Consider the following 16,924-nt stretch of genomic DNA (forward strand, 5'->3'; position numbering starts at 1 on the left):
CCGTGGCTCCCTCCTCCCTCAGGAGCTGTTGGACCTGTTGTCCCCCCCTCCACTTCCGGGCTGCTGGGGAGGGGGACGGGGCGGCCTCTCTCCTCCCTCTTCCCCTGCCACCTGTCTCATAGGCAGAAGCGGCCGTGCCCAGCGCGCAGAGCGGAGCGAGCCGAAGCCTGAGCTGGTGAGGGGGCCGAGGCTGTGGGGAGGTGGCGGTTGGACTTCGGAATCTCAAGGACTCCGACTCCTAGCTTCAGAGAAGGGCAGCCTGGGAGCCCCGACTCCTGGACCCCTGGGTGAGGCGGCATGGGCGCTGTTGCCCTGCACAGTGGGGTCGGGACTAAGACTACGGGGCTCCGGGAAGGACGGGGCAGGAGTCGAACTGCTGAGTCTCGGAGGGAGAAGATGGGTCGCTCTAAGCGAGTCCAAGAGATTGTGGGGGGCTGCTGGGAGGGTACAAGGCCTGACACTTGGAGATGAGGGAGGGGAGGCGGGGTCGAACAGGCCAGTAGGGGGCGAGCTACGACCCGGACTCAAATTCCGGTCCCGTCTCCGGGGGCGTGTCGCCTTGAAGCCATCGAGCCCCGCCTCTGGAAACTTAAGGACACGCCTCCGTAACGCTCAGTTCCATCCTTTGAACTCTTAGGCCCCGCCTCCTGGGGGGTCTCCGCGCCCCGGAGCAGACGCGAGCGGCGCTCAGCCCTCCTAGGCCCCGCCCCCGGAGCGCCTGGTCCCGCCTACCCCGCAGGAGCCGGAGCGGCCATGGGGACGCGTAGCCGCCCCGCCGAGGGGACCCCGCCGCCGCCGGTCCCGGAATGCGACGTGGAGGTCCAGCCCCAGGGCTATCCCGAGGAGTCCCGTGAACAGGAGGCCCCCAAGGTACTGGCGGAACCTTCGAGTCGCGGAGGAGCTGAGCAGCAGGCGGAGGAAGAAGTGGAAGAAAGCAGCAGCACTGAGAGCAGCCGCGACGCGGTGAGGGGCCCGAGGGCGACAGCGCGGGTGGCCTGGACCGACAGGGACTCAAGCAGGTGGCCGGACAGGTAGACAGGTAGAGGGAAACCAGAAAGACAGAGACCTGGAGACAGCAAGAGAGACCCAGTGATAACAGAGAGTACTGAGAGACAGACACCAGGACACGGAGCCAAAGAGGCAGAGACACAGACAGACAGAAACCAGATACATAACCAGATAGACAGAGCCACGGGGAGGCCCCAAGAACGGAGACAAGACCCAAACGGGCGACGGAGACAGAGAGACGGGTATAGAGGAACCAGATAGGTGGCTCACGCCTGTAATCCCAGCACTTGGGGAGGCCAAGGGGAGGATCGCTTAAGCCCAGGAGTTCGAGACAAGTCTGGGCAACATAGCAAATCCCCGTCTCTAGAAAAAAAATACAGAAATTGTCCAAGCGCAGTGCTGCGTGCCTGTAATCCCAGTTACTCGGGAGGCCGAGGCAGGAGGATCGCTTGAGTCCAGGAGTTGTAGGCTGCGGTGAACTATGATTGTGGCACTGCACCCCAGCCTGGGACAGAGCAGAACCTATCTCTAAACATGAGAGAGAGAGAGAGAGAGAGAGAGAGAGAGAGAGAGAGAGACTCAGAGACAGAGGGATCCAGAGACAGGAGAGACTACTGAACAGAGAGAACCAAATGAGTAAGAGATGCAGAGAGATCAAGAACCAGACAGAGACCCAGAGACATGGAGACTGAGAGATAAAGACCCAAAAAAGACAGAGACACAGTGAGTCTAGAGACAGAGAGTCAGAGAGAGGGGAGTCGAGACAGAGGGAAACCCAGAAATAACCGGCAGAGATGCTCAGAGAAACAAATAGAGAAAAACCTCGAAAGAGGGACATACTCCGAGGGAGAAAGATCTAGTGATTCAGAGGCAGTGGACAGATACCAAATCTGAGAGATTGGGGTCGGGTGGAGAGAGAGACAGAGAGACAGAGCCAGGCGCTACGAGAAAGTGACGCCAAGAGAATAGGACCTGAATAGAGAAAAAGAAGCACCTTTCATAAGTCGGCTTTACATCCACCCACCCTCCATCCGGTACTGCAAGCCTCTGTGGTCCGTGTGGTTGGGTGGTCACTGGACTTGCACCCTCCCTCACTCTGACCTTGAATACAGGAGGCTGAGTCCGGGCGCGGTGGCTCATGCCTGTAGTCTTAGCACTTTGGGAGGCCGAGGTGGGAGAATCTCTTGAACCTAGGAGTTCGAGACCAGCCCAGGCAACATAGCATGACTCCCTCTCTACCAAAAAATAAAAATAAAATAAAATAAAAATAAATAAAAGAGCTTGGGGTGGTGATGCGCGCCTGTAGTCACAGCTACCTAGGAGGCTGAGGCAGAAGGATCGCTTGAGTCCGGGAGGTCGATGCTGCAGTGAGCCATAATCGCTCCACTGCACTCCAGTCAGTGAGACCCTATCTCAGGACAAAAAAAACCAAAAAAACCAAAAAAACAAAAAAACCCACACACACACAAAAAAAAGAAAAGAAAGAAAGAAAAGAGCCTGCGACAGATTATGGGAGTGGTGGTTGTGTTAGGTAAGTAGACTGAGACCCGCAGAGGGGATGTTGGGTGGGGACCAGACCTACTTAGTGATTGCAGGGGACGAGGCATCTCCACTAAACCACGCCCCCTCAACTTCAGCCCGAGGCTAAGCCTCCGACAGCAACGGCGTCCACACCCCACTCATCCACCTCTTCGGGGGAAGGGGTGCGAGGGGCGGCGCGGCGCCTGCGAGGACAGCAACTGGAGGCATTGACTCGCGTGGCCCTAATGGAGCAGCGAGTGAAGGAGCTACAGCGCCAGAGGAAGGAGCTGAGGATCGAGGTGAGGCTACGGATCCCTTGCGAAGCCTGGCCCCAACTCAAGAGGAACCCGCAAAGCCGGACTTTCAGCCTTTTCCTCCGGTGGGATCAGATTCTAGGCCCTCCTCTCTTCCTCCCTCCAAATTCAGGTCCCTGGAGTCCTTCCTTCCTTCCTTCGAATCTGGTAGTTAAGGCCCTGGGCCTCTTCCTTGGACCTAGGCGTCCGAGCCCCCAGCCTTGGCATTCTCTCTGCAGATGGAGGTAGAAGTGGCCTTGCTGCGGGGTGAGCTGGCTGGGGAGCGAGTGGCCGCTCGCCGGGAGGAGGAGCAGCTGCGAGAGCTGCTGGGGCAGCAGGCGGCCTCGGAGCAGCGCGGCCGCCAGCAGCGGGAACAGGTCTGTTTGGCTCACAGGGTCTTCAGCAGCTGCGTCCTTCCTGGTCCATGGATGTTGGTGTGCTCCTAGCCACCTGCGCCCCGGGGTTGTCCCCATTCCCCAAAGGAAGACATTTGGGCTCCCGAGAGAGTGAGGGGCAGATGCCCCTCCTGGTTTTCCTCCTCCCTCCCTGGGCGTGATTTTTGGGGCTCTTCCTTCGTCCCCTGTGCGTTTGCTATTTAAATGTGGGTGTGTGAAAAATTCCAAACCGGCCGGCAGCGGAGGCTCACACCTGTAATCATAGCACTTTGGGAGGCGAAGGCGGGCTGATTGCCTGAGCTCAGGAGTTTGAGACCAGCCTGGGCAACATGGCGAAACCCCCATCTCTGCTTAAAAATACAAAAATTAGCAGGGCGTGGTGGCCGGCGCCTGTAGTCCCAGCTGCTTGGGAGGCTGAGGCAGAAGAATCGCTTGAATCGGGGAGATGGAGATTGCAGTGAGCCAAAATTGCACCATTGCACTCCAGCAGCCTGGGCAACAAGAACGAGACTCTGTCTCAATAAAGAAAAGAAAAGAAAAGAAAAGAAAAGAAAAGAAAGAAAAAGAAAACTTCCAAACCTACAATAGTCAGGCAGCTCCCATGTCTTGTGCTCACCAGCTTCAGCAATGATTAATATTCTTACATTCTCGTTTCATTATCTCCCATTTGTTTCCGTCCCCAGTTTTAAAAGCCAATCCCAGACATCATGTGGCCTGTACATATGTTTACAGTGTATCATTGACAGATAAGAAATCCTTTTTGGCTGGGCGAGGTGGCTCACACCTGTAATCCCAGTACTTGGGAGATGGCGGGGCACGGTGGGAGGATCGCTTGAGCCCAAGACTATGAGACCAGCCTGGCAACATAATGAGACACCGTTTCTGTGAAAAATAAAAATACAAAAATTAACCAGGCATGGTGGCATGTGGCTGTGGCCTCAGACTCAGAAGAATGAGGTGGGAGGATCAATTGAGCCCAGAAGGTAGAGGCTGCAGTGAGCTGTGATCACGACACTGCACTCCAACCTGGGCGACAGAGCAAGACCGTGTCTCAAAAAAAAAAAAAAAAAATTAATAAGTTCTTAGTATTGTCTTATTTCTGGTTAGTTTTTGTGTTTCCCAGACAATCTCAAAATGCCAGTTAACAGGTGGCTTGTTTGAATGAAGTCCCCAAAGGTCAGTGTGATTGGTTGATATGTCTTGCCTATTGTTTTATCTCTGGTGGTTCCCACCAGCTGTGTCTTCCCCATACTGTTTATTAGAAAAACCCAGTCTTCTGTCCCACAGGCAGAGCATGGCCAATTGCATGCCTGTGGTGCCCTTGAACATGCCTCTGTTTCTGCAAGCAGGTGTTGGTTAGAGGGAGAGGTTTGATCATATTCAGAAGTGCTTTAGTGCTTCCTAAGCCAGTGTCAGGAACCTCATCTCTGGTTGTCCAGACCTCATGAGGTCACCCTGGTCTCTCGCTCTCTTTTTTTTTTTTTCGTAAGATAGAGTTTCGCTCTTGTTGTCCAGGTTGGAGTACAATGGCGTGATCTTGGCTCACCGCAACTGCTGCCTTCTGGGTTCAAACGATTCTCCTGCCTCAGCCTCCCTAGTAGCTGAGATTACAGGCATGCACCACCATGTCTGGCTAATTTTGTATTTTTAGTAGAGATGGGGTTTCTCCATGTTGGTCAGGCTGGTCTCGAACTCTTCACCTCAGGTGATCTGCCTGCCTGCCTTGGCCTCCCAAAGTGCTGGGATTACAGGCATGAGCCACTGCAGTTCAAGGCCATCCTGACCAACATGATGAAACCCCATCTCTACTAAAAATACAAAAAATTAGCCGGGTGTGGTGGTAGGCACCTGTAATCCCAGCTGTTTGGGAGGCTGAGGCAGGATAATCACTTGAACCTGGGAGGTGGAGGTTGCAGCTCCCAGGAGCCAAGATCACACCACTGCACTCCAGCCTGGGCAACAAGAGCAAAACTCCATCTCAGAAAAAAAACTTCTATCTGAAGATTGTAACATCATCAGCGGTCATTGCTTGGGTTGGTTACTGTTATAGGTTGGAAAATGGTGACTTGTGATTTTGTCAGTTTTTTATTTGCAAGTGTCGTGTATGTTGGAATTTTCTGAGGCTGGATCCTGGGCCCTCATTTATCCTCAAAGATCACGTATTTCTCCCAGGCCTTCTCTCCAAAGAGAGAAATGTACCCTTCTTCCTAGGGTACTGGCTACTAGGTACTCCTTTCTCACCCAGATCCAGAAATCTCGGTCGCAGCCCCTCCTCCCTCTGTCCCAGGAGTCCAGGCCCCCAGCTCCTCCTCCCTCAAACCCAGGAGTCCAGACCCCCAGCTCCTCCTTCCTTAGATCCAGGAATCCAGGCCCCAGCCCCTCCTCCCTCTGACCCAGGAGTCTGGCTGCTTCTCATTCACCATATCCAAAGCTGACCTCAGCAACTCCCTTCTCCACACTGTTTGTCTTGCTGTCCCTTTGGTCACCAGGCCAGAGTCCTGGACTTTGCCCTGCACACTTCCCTAGCTCTCACCTCCAAGCCCATCAGCCACCATGTCCTATCCTTTCTGCTTCCTGATCCTCTCTGTCTAGTCCATCTATTTTTCAGCCCTACCACCCAGGCCCCAGCTTAGGTCTCACCCTCACTGCTTGGAGGACTCCCAAGGGAGCTGCTCTCCACCTCTCTAACCCATCTCCCTGAGGGATGATTCCTAGTTCCTACTCCATCCTTTCAGTCCTTCTGAGGTTCCCCATATCCCCAGGTTGACCAAACCGCCTGTGAGCTGGATGAGCTGGCCTTCCCACTATCCTCTCCCACCACATTCTTCCCACCACGTTCTTCTCACCACCACATCCTCTTCCACCCTGGCTGGAGTTTGTCCCCCAGACTTCTTGTACTTTTCAACTTTCACGCATTTGTGCCAAGCCGTTTCCTCTGCCCAAAATGCTGTTCTAGCTCCTTTTATTTTCCCAGATCCAAATGCTCCCTGATTGTTTTGTTTTGTTTTATTTCATTTTTGAGACAGGGTCTCACTCTGTCGCCCAGGCTGGAGTGCAGTAGTGCAATCACTGCAGCCTCAACCTTTGGCTGACATTGTTCCTCATTCTAGGTTCCCAGAGTCTCTTGATTTTACTGCCCTGATCTTTCCAACTGGCTGTGTTCCCACCTGGAGGGCAGGGCCCGGATACAATCCACTTCTGCATCCACCGTATCACATAGCAAGAATATGTTTTGCATTCATTTCTTTTCTCTCTTTCTTTTTCCCTTCCTTCCTTCTCCCTCTCTTTCTTTCTCTCTTTCTTTTCTTTCTCTTTCTCTCTCTTTCTCTCTCACTTTCTTTTTTTTTTTTGAGATGGAGTCTCACTCTGTTGCCCAGGCTGGAGTGCAGTGGCATGATCTTGGCTCACTGCAAGCTCCGCCTCCCGGGTTCACGCCATTCTCCTGCCTCAGCCTCCAGAGTAGCTGGGATTACAGGCACCCGCCACCACTCCCGGCTAATTTTTTGTATTTTTAGTAGAGATGGGGTTTTACCGTGTTAGCCAGGATGGTCTCGATATCCTGACCTTGTGATCCGCCTGTCTCGGCCTCCCAGAGTGCTGGGATTACAGGCGTGAGCCACCGCGCCTGGCCTCTCTGTTCCCTTCCCTTCCCTTCCCTTCCTTCCCTCCCTCCCTCCCTCCCTCCCTCCCTTCCTTCCTTTTTCTTTCTCCTTCCTTTTTCTTTCTCCTCCTTTTCTTTCTTTTTCTCTTCTCTCTTCTCTTCTCTTCTCTTCTCTTTTCTCTTCCCTTCCCTTCTTTCTCTTCTCTTCTGAGACGGGGTCTCCCTCTGTTACCCAGACTGGAACAGTGATGCAAACACAGCTCCCTGCAGCCTCAATCTCCCTGGCTCCAGGAATCCTCCCACCTCAGCCTCCTGAGTAGCTGGAACTACAGGCGTGCACTAACACACTCCACTAATTGTTTTGTTTTTTTTGTAGAGATGGGCTCCCCCGGCCGGGCGTGGTGGCTCAAGCCTGTAATCCCAGCACTTTGGGAGGCCGAGGCGGGCAGATCACGAGGTCAGGAGATCGAGACCCTCCTGGCGAACACGGTGAAACCCCGTCTCTACTAAAAATACAAAAAACTAGCTGGGTGCGGTGGCGGGCACCTGTAGTCCCAGCTACTCGGAGGCTGAGGCGGGAGAATGGCGGGAACCCGGGAGGCGGAGCTTGCAGTGAGCTGAGATCGCGCCACTGCACTCCAGCCTGGGCGACACAGCGAGACTCCATCTCAAAAAAAAAAAAAAAAAGAGATGGGCTCCCCCTATGTTGTCCAGGCTAATCTCAAACACCTGAGCTCAAGAGCGCTTCCTGCCTTGGCCTCCCAAAGTGCTAGGATTACAGGTGTGAGTCACCACACCTGGCCTCATTCATTTCTTTAAAATCTTGGCTCTGACTGTGAGGCAGGCCTGCACAGGAGTGAATCACATAGATGAAGTCCCTGCCTTTGTAAAGCTGACACCCCAGGCAGGCTCTGAGATGTGGCTGACCGCTGCTTCCCCCTCTACGCTCAAGCTGAGGCTGAGAACCTGGTTGTTCTTTCAGGAACAGAGGCGGCTGAGCCAGGAACGGGATCGCCTAGAGGGTCTTCGCCAAAGACTCCGGGAGGCCCAGGGACAGCTCAACTCACAGCCAGAGGACCAGCGCGAGCGGCTTCTGCAGGGTGTGCAGGAGGTAATGGCCCTCTGGTTCTATCTTTCTTTTTTTTTTTTTTGAGACAGAGTCTTGCCCCATTGCCCAGGCTGGAGTGCAGTGGTGCAATCTCGGCTCACTGCAACCTCTACCTTCCAGGTTCAAGCGATTCTCCCACCTCAGCCTCTCGTGTAGCTGGGACTACAGGTGCGCACCACCACACCCGGCTAATTTTTGGAATTTTAGTAGAGACGGGGTTTCACTGTGTTGGCCAGGCTGGTCTCGAACTCCTGACAGGTGATCCACCTGCCTCAGCCTTCCAGAGTGCTGGGATTACAGGAGTGAGCCACTGTGCCCAGCTGGCCCTCTGGTTCTTAACCCCCTCCTCTCCCAGGACCCAGGAATCCAGGTCCTCAGTCACCTTCTTCCTCTCACCAGGAGTCCCAGCCCCAGCACCCTACTCCCCGGGGCCCTAGGGATCCAGGCCTCCAGCCTTTTTGTGTTCCGACCTATAGATGAGGGAACAACTGGATGTGGCCCAACGCGCCTATGAGGACCTGGAGTTCCAGCAACTGGAGCGGGAGAGCCGGCAGGAGGAGGAGGATCAGGACAGCCCTGGGCCCCAGGTGCCAGACCCCAAGGTCCAGGAACTTCAGGCCAGCATGGCGCAGCACAGAGTGAGTCATGCCCGACCAGCGCTGCCCCCCCCTTGCTGCTCTTCTCTGTCTCCCCTGCTCTGTGTCTGCCTTTTTCTCTGTCCTTGTTTCTACCTGTCATGTTCTTCTGAATAGTAACAACAAGAGCTGATACTGATGAAACATTTACTATGTGCCAGATATGGTCCTGAATGTTTCATGAGCATTTCTTCATTGAATCCTTACAACAAACCTATTGAGGCAAGTCCTATTACTTTTTTTCCCCCCCATGTTATAAATAAAGAAGCTGAAGGTCAAGATGCTTAAGTAATCTTTTCAAAGTTTCTTTAGTAAGGGATAGAGCCAGGAGTTTTTTATTTTTATTTTTTGAGATAGGTTCTCACTCTGTCACCCAGGCTGGAGTGCAGTGACACATTCACAGCTCACTGCAGCCTCGACCTCCTGTGCTTAAGCGATCCTCCCACCTCAGCCTCTCGAGTAGCTGGGACCACAGGTACGAGCCCCCATACCTGGATTATTTTTGTATTTTTAGTGGAGACGGGGTTTCACCTGGTCTCAAACTCTTGGGCTTAAGCAGTCCTCCCACCTTGGCCTCTCAAGGTGCTGGGATTACAGGCATGAGCCACCATGCCTCGCCACAGCCAGGATTTGAACAAACTTGGTGTTCACCACCACATTCTTTGCCTCTATTCCAAAAAGATGCTCCATCAGATCCCTCCCGGGAGCTTCACATTCAAGGGTCTGACTTGTCAGACCCTTGGGAAAAAAATGCGCATGTTTGACCATATTTGACACAGAGTTTCCCAAAGTTTTGGATTAGAAAGCTCGACCGGGCTCAGTGGCTCACGCCTGTAATCTCAGCACTTTGGGAGGCCGAGGCAGGCAGATCACCTGAGGTCGGGAGTTCGAGACCAGCATGACCAACATGGAGAAAGCCCGTCTCTATTAAAAATACAAAATTAGCCGAGCGTGGTGGCGCATGCCTGTAATCCCAGCTACTTGGGAGGCTGAGGCAGGAGAATTGCTTGAATCTGGGAGGCAGAGGTGGCGGTGAGCTGAGATTGAGCCATCGCACTTCAGCCTGGGCAACAAGAGCGAAACTGCGTCTCAAAAAAAAGCTCTTCTGTGGGTTTCCTTTCCCCACCTGTTTCTGGATCTTTTTCCTGTCTCACTGGCTTTTCCTTTGTCTCGAGTTGTCTCTATTTGTCTCTGTTCTATTTCTATCTTTTCTTTTCCCTGAATCTTTGTCTACATCTCTGTCTTTTGGGGCCTGTCTTGGTTGCTGTTCTCTCTGTCCATCCCTTTCTCTTCATCTTCCCCAGATCTCTTCTGGACCCTCAAAAGGGAAGAGGGTCCAGGGAGCTGAATGCTGGGTCCCCAACCCTGGACACTCTGATCCCGTGGTCTCTGGGAGGGGCTGGAGCAAACCCCAGCCCTCCAGGCAGATGTGGTTCTGTGGGAGGGTGGCCTGGAGAGCTGGCTGGCGCCTTGGCAGATGGGTAACCGGGACGGGGTGCTCTGCAGCGCCGGATCCGGGTCCTGGAAGAGCAGCTCAAGTCACTGGGGGAGCAGATGGCAGCCGAGAGCCGGGGGCTGAGCCGGAAAAAGGAGGAGGCCCTTCAGGCCCTGTCACAGGTGAGCTCCCTGGCACCTGCCCTACCATCCTCACTTCCCCCTGGGGCATCCCACCACCTCCCCGCACCCCGGATGTCTCCTGACATTAGGGAAAGCAGCTAGGACAGCCCATTCTGACTTTGACACGTAGCTGTCCATATCTTCTGGTAGGAACGGAGCCGGCTGCTCGAGCTCAATTGCCTTCAGGGAACACCTGGCGGGGACTTCTCTGAGCCCAACCCAGCCCTCACTAAGGTATGGGGATTTTGTATGCCTCTCAGTCCCTCCTCCCTCAGACTGGAAAGTCCAGGCCCTAGCTCCTCCTCCCTCAGACCCAGGAGTCCAGGCCCCAGCCCCTCCTCTCTCAGACCCAGGAATCCAGGCCCCCAGCCCCTCCTCAGGGAGCCAGCAGTCTGCCCACAGCTCTATGCTGGGAGACTAGACCCTAAGGACCACATTCCATCTCTCCTTAGTTTTTCTTTCTGAAAAATGGGTGGCACTAGAGGTGTGGGCCAGAGCGTGTGGGAACTCATGGTTGCTCTGGGGTCCCTCCTGCTCCCACGAACTTTCACCCCCTCTCCTGCAGCTGCTGTTCACCCAGAAGACAGACCACCAGCTGCTGGTGCTCCAGGACCCTGTGGCCCACTCTGCTGCCACCCCTACCTCTTCTTGCCTCTTCTCTGTCCACAGCTCCCTGCAGGTACCCCCCCACTGCCTCTGTTTCCCCATGTGTCTTATTGGTCAGCAGGGAGGGAGGGGCTAGGAGCAGAGTCCCCGAACTGGGGTCTCCAGAACTTCCACTCTGATTTTTCTATATGGGGGTGGGGGGATAGGAAAGGCTGGCCAAGGGATATTCCTATGACTCCAGCTTTATTATTATAATTTTTTTCTGCGTAACACCCACCCCTGCCCTGGTGAAATGGGAACATGTGCACCCAGGAGTAGATTTTAAAAGCAACTGAACAGTGTATTTTAATAAGAAGGTCTCCCCTTCTCATAAGTAATGCAGCTACTTGTGTTTTGAGAATCCTTCTAGACTTCCTTAAAACTGTGGGGATCAGGGGGGCAGCTCATTAACAGTTACAACAGACGGCCAGCACGGTGGCTCATGCCTGTAATCCCAGCACTTTGGGAGGCCAAGGCGGGCGGATAGCCTGAGGTCAGGAGTTCGAGACCAGCGTGGCCAAGATGGCGAAATCCCATCTCTACCAAAAATACAAAAATTAGCTGGGCATGGTGATGTGAGGCTGAGGCAGGAGAATTGCTTGAACCTGGGAAGGCAGAGGTTGCAGTGAGCCGAGATTATGCCACTGTACTCCAGCCTGGGCGACAGAGTGAGACTTTGTCTCAAAAAAAAAAAAAAAAAAAACCCTAATCTAAAATGCTCGAAAATCTGAAACTCTTTGAGTGCCTACATGATGCTCCAAGGAAATGCACATTGGAGCAGTTTGGGTTTCAGAGTTTTAGGTTACAGATGGTCAACCCAAATATTCCAAAATCTGAAAGAAAATCCCAAATCTGAAACCTTTCTGGTCCCAAGTATTTCAGAGAAGGGATATTCAACCTATCCTTTTGAAAAAGATGTGTATTAGCTACAAGTTGGCTTTTCTTTTTAAAAATGATATATTTCGAACATATTTATGGGGTACATATGATGTTACATGCATAGAATGCATAATAAGTCAGGGTATTTGGGGTATCCATCTCAAATATTTATCACTTCTGTATGTTGAGAACATTTCAAGTCCTCTTCTAGCTTTTTTTCTTTTTTTTTTTTGGACAGAATCTCACTCTGTTGCCCAGGCTGGAGTGCAATGGTGGGATCACAGCTCACTGCAGCCTCAACCTACCAGGCTCAGGTGATCTTCCCTGAGTAGCTGGGACCACAGGCATGCACCATGCACAACCACACACCACCATGCACCACCACACACAACCACTCACCACCACGCACCACCACACGCAGCCACGCACCACCACACCCCATGCACCACACACAGCCACGCATCGCCACACACCACCATGCACCGCCACGCACCACCATGCACCTCCACGCACCACCATGCACCGCCACGCACCACCACGCACCACCATGCACCTCCACGCACCACCATGCACTGCCACGCACCACCAAGCACAGCTGATTTTTGAAGTTATTTTGGTACAGATGAGGTCTCCCTATGTTGCCCAAGCTGGTCTTGCACCCTTGGGCTCAAGTGGTCCTCCTGCTTTAGCCTCCCAAATTGCTGGAGTTACAGGCATGAGCCACCACGCTTGGGCCCAATTTGTAGCAATAGGATCTCACTGGCTTTTATTTTATTTATTTATTTATTTGTTTGAGACAGAGTTTCACTCTTGTTGCCTAGGCTGGAGTACAATGATGCAATCTCAACTCACTGTAACCTCCGCCTCCTGGGTTCAAGTGATTCTCCAGCCTCAGCCTCCCGAGTGGCTGGGATTATAGGCGTGTGCTACCACACCTGCTTAATTTTGGTATTTTTAACAGAGATGGGGTTTTGCCATGTTGGCCAGGCTGGTCTCGAACTCCTGACCTCAGGTGATCTGCCTGCCTTGGCCTCCCAAAGTGCTGGGATTACAGGTGTGATCCACTATGCCTGGCCCACTGGTTTTTATTTTTTCACTTAACTCTATCTTGGAGATTGTTTTATACTGATACATTTAGAGTTGCCTCATTTTTAATGACTTTACAATAATAATAATAATACTAACAAAAGCAATAATAATAACAATGGTTTTATTGAGTCATTATAGTGTGCAAGGCATGGTTACAAATGCTTCATGCTGATTGGCTTACTGATTTGTCTTTGCAACAAATCTGTGAGCTAGGTTCTTGTTTCCATGGCAAAAACACCATGACAGAGAGGTTAAGTTGTTTAACTAGCTAGTATGTGGAAGAGCTGGGATTTGAACCCAGGTACTCTGTTTTCAGAACCTAGGTTCTTTTTCCCTTTTTTTTTTTTTGAGATAGGGTCGGCCTCTGTCACCCAGTCCAGAGTGCAGTGACATGATCTGCCTCCCAGGCTCAAGCCATCCTCCCACCTCAGCCTCTGGAGTAGCTGGGACTACAGCCACCACACCCAGCTAATTTGTGTATGTGTGTGTGTAGAGACAGGGTTTTGCCATGTTGCCCAAGCTGGTCTCGAACTCCTGAGCTCAAGCAGTCTTCCTGCCTCAGCCTCCCAAAGTGCTGGGATTACAGGGGTGAGCCACCACGCTCAACCTCCTAGAGCCTAGGTTCTTAATCACTCTGGGCTTGACATTCCACTGTGGGGACATGGAACAACCCTCCCTCTGCAGATGGTGATTTGAGGTTTTTTTCAACTTTAAGCAATGCTGTTAAGAATACGAGTGTGTGGGCCAGACATGGTGGCTTATGCCTATAATCCCAGCACTTTGGGAGGCTGAGGCGGGTGGATCACCTGAGGTCAGGAGTTTGAGACCTGGGCGACAGAGTAAGACTGTGTCTCAAAAATAAATAAATAAATAAATAAATAAATAAATAATAACAGTGTGCAGCAGCTCATGCCTGTAATCCAGCACTTTGAGAGGCTGAGGTGGGTGGACCCCTTGAGGTCAGGAGTTCAAAACCAGTCTGGCCAACTTGGTGAAACCCCATCTCTACTAAAAATACAAAAAATTGGCTGGGCGCGGTGGCTCACGCCTGTAATCCCAGCACTTTGGGAGGCTGAGCCAGGCGGATCACAAGGTCAGGAGTTCGAGACCAGCCTGGCCAACATGGTGAAACCCCGTCTCTACTAAAAATACAAAAATTAGCCAGGTGTGGTGCACATCTGTAGTCCCAGCTGCTCAGAAGGCTGAGGCAGGAGAATAGCTTGAACCCAGGAGGTGCAGGTTGCAGTGAGCCGAAATCGTGCCACTGCACTCCAGCCTGGGTGACAGAGCTAGGCTTTGTTTAAAAAAAAAAAAAAAAAATCATCTGGGTGTGCTGGTGCATGCCTATAATCCCAGTTACTCAGGAGGCTGAGGCAGGAGAATAGTTTGAACCCCGGAGATGTAGGTTTCAGTGAGCCAAGGTCGCACCACTGCATGCCAGCCTGGGCAACAGAGTGAGACTCCGTGGATGGGCGCGGTGGCCCATGCCTGTAATCCCAGCACTTTGGGAGGCCGAGGAGGGCAGATCATGAGGTCAGGAGATCAAGACCATCCTGGCTAACACAGTGCAACCCCGTCTCTACTAAAAAACAAATGAACAAAAAAAAAAATCAGCCGGGCATGGTGGCGGGTGCCTGTAGTCCCAGCTACTCGGGAGGCTGAGGCAGGAGAATGGCATGAACCTGGGAGGCAGAGCTTGCAGTGAGCCAAGATCGTGCCACTGCATTCCAGCCTGGGCGACACAGCAAGACTCTGTCTCAAAAAAAAAATATTGTTATTTGCTAATCAATATTAATAATACTAATTTTAACACACTTAATATAGGTCAGGGTCTGTTCTAAACCATTTTATCACTTTGAACCTTATAGAATTGCTATTACTTGGAGGCAAGAAACAGTTGTATACTGGCAATTCCCCTGGCTCAACCTAATATATAAAATTTCATTTTTTCTTGGGAAGAACCCCCATAAGCAGGTTCCGTCATTATTCGGGTGAAGGGTTAGCAGATGTTCTTCTGTATGGGAAATTAACTTTCTAGCTGCTTTCCCTGGAAACTTGATGAAGGTAGGTGTCAGCTGTGTTGCCAGGCAACGTGACTTAGAATAGCAATTACCCTTATTAGTCAATTGCATATATGAAAATACTTGGTGGGACACCATGTCCAGTCCTATGGAGTTGTCACCTGAGTTGTTGGCTCCTGTGCACAGGAGGCCTCTAAGCCCAGGTATACCCTGTACCCACCAATGTGGATCTCATTGCTTAGCTCCTGGATCTTACCTGGGGGCCACACATGCTTCTACATGCATTGTGTGAGGTCACTCGTTTAATTCTTGCAACAACCCAGGAAGGGCAGTGAGATGTTACCCACTTTACAGAGAGGATACCTCGCTTGAGAAGAGAAATGATTTGTCTATGACATGCACCCAGGAAGTGGCAGAGCTGGGATTTGAACCTGAACCGGCCTGTTTCTATGGCCTGCTGATGGCTTATGCAGCTCCTACAACATAAGTGCCATGCAGACAAAGCTGGGGTCTGTCCTGCCCACTTGGTTCCTCAGTGCCAAGTATCTAAGATCTCCCAGCTACGAAGTGCTGGGAATGTGGCTGGAAGGAAGGAAAAAGTCAAGAAAAACACAGGGATTTGAGCCTCAGTTTCCTCTCCGTGAAGTGGAGCTAACATTTCTTAACTTCCAGAGTTTTAATTTTAAATTTTTAAATTTTTAAGACAGTCTCGCTTTGTCGCCCAGGCTGGAGTGGAGTGTATGGTGCGATCTTGGCTGACTGCAGCCTCTACCTCCTAGCCTCAAGTGATTTTCTGCCTCAGGTAGCTGGGATTACAGGCATGCGCCACCACGCCAGGCTAATTTTTGTATCCTTTGTAGACATAGGGTCTCACTATATTGCCCCAGGCTGGTCTCAAATTCCTGAGTTCAAGTGATCTGCCTTCCCCAGGCCTCCCAGAGTGCTAGGATTACAGGTGTGAGCCTTCATGCCTGGCCCATTATTTTCTTACCCTTGATTCCCCTGAACCCCTAAATATTCCTAAATTTACTACCTAATGTCAAGCCCATCCTATTACACAACCACAGTTCAATGATCAATTTCAGGAAACTAACACTGAGACAATACTATTAGAATCCATAGATCTTATTTATAATTTGTCAGTTGTTCCACCAATGTTTTCCCCTCCCTCCCTCCCTCCCTCCCTTCCTTCCTTGTCTCTCTCTCTCTCTTTTGGCTCGCTTGCTCTTTCTATTTTTTTTTTTTGGCAGAGTCTTGCTCTGTTGTCCAGGCTGGAGTGCAATGATGTGATCTTGGCTCACTGCAACTTCTGCCTCCCTGGTGTAAGCCATTCTCCTGCCTCAGCCTCCTGAGTAGCTGCAATTACAGGTGCCCACCACCACGCCCAGCTAATTTTTGTATTTTTAGTAGAGACGGGGGTTTCACCATGTTGACCAGGCTGGTCTTGAACTCCCGACCTCAGATGATCCGCCTGCCTCGGCCTCCCAGAGTGCTGGAATTACAGGCATGAGCCACTGTTCCTGGTCCCACCAGTGTTTTTTTCTAGCAAAAAATTCACAAAAAGAAAACAAACTTTTTTTTCTTGGCTCAGGAACACAGGTTGCATTTAGTTTTCATGTTTATTTGTTTTTAAAAAGTTAACATTATCCTCATTCAAAATTCACACGGTGTGGGAGGATATTCAGAGAAGACTCTGCGGCTCTTGTTGCCCCTCCTATGCTGTTCACTTCCTGAGGGTCACCAGGGTTACCAATTTCCCATGTGTTCCCCGGAGATACTCTGTGTTGACACAGCTAGTCGTGTACATACTTTTTCCCTCTTTTTATGCATACCTAGTTTATTCTACACTGTTCTGTACTTGCTTTAAAAAAGAAAAAAAACTTTAGGAGACAGATCTCACTGTCGCCCAGGCTAGCGTACAATGGCATGATCATGGCTCACTGCTGCCTCAACCTCCTGGGCTCAAGTGATCCTCCCACCTCAGCCTCCCGAGTAGCTGGGACTACAGGTGCACACTACCACATCCGGCTTTGCTTTTCTCTTGGATATTATGTTCTTTTTTTTTTTTCTTTCTTTCTTTTTTGGATCTTATGTTCTATCTGGATATAGGAT

The 16,924-nt window shown here is 51.5% G+C and overlaps 1 protein-coding gene across 5 annotated transcripts in view; it reads left to right on the plus strand.

Moving 5' to 3' along the window:
* The first annotated feature begins 54 nt into the window (after window positions 1–54).
* Window positions 55–16,924, plus strand: part of PHLDB3 (pleckstrin homology like domain family B member 3) — a 32,391-nt gene continuing 15,521 nt past the window's right edge. For 2 of the 5 annotated variants that reach the window (XM_033224900.1, XM_033224905.1), the window contains exons 1-9: window positions 55–175; window positions 638–963; window positions 2,646–2,828; window positions 3,062–3,199; window positions 7,801–7,929; window positions 8,403–8,564; window positions 10,068–10,178; window positions 10,329–10,412; window positions 10,744–10,857. In XM_033224900.1, coding sequence (XP_033080791.1) covers window positions 754–963; window positions 2,646–2,828; window positions 3,062–3,199; window positions 7,801–7,929; window positions 8,403–8,564; window positions 10,068–10,178; window positions 10,329–10,412; window positions 10,744–10,857 — 1,131 coding nt within the window. In that variant the 5' untranslated portion in view covers window positions 55–175; window positions 638–753. Of the gene's footprint in view, window positions 288–637; window positions 964–2,645; window positions 2,829–3,061; window positions 3,200–7,800; window positions 7,930–8,402; window positions 8,565–10,067; window positions 10,179–10,328; window positions 10,413–10,743; window positions 10,858–16,924 lie in introns of all 5 variants that reach the window. The other 3 variants (XM_033224901.1, XM_033224902.1, XM_033224904.1) reach the window with 3 other exon arrangements.

The sequence above is a fragment of the Trachypithecus francoisi genome, unplaced genomic scaffold, assembly GCF_009764315.1.
Source record: "Trachypithecus francoisi isolate TF-2019V2 unplaced genomic scaffold, Tfra_2.0 Lachesis_group12, whole genome shotgun sequence".
Taxonomy (NCBI): Eukaryota; Metazoa; Chordata; class Mammalia; order Primates; family Cercopithecidae; genus Trachypithecus; species Trachypithecus francoisi.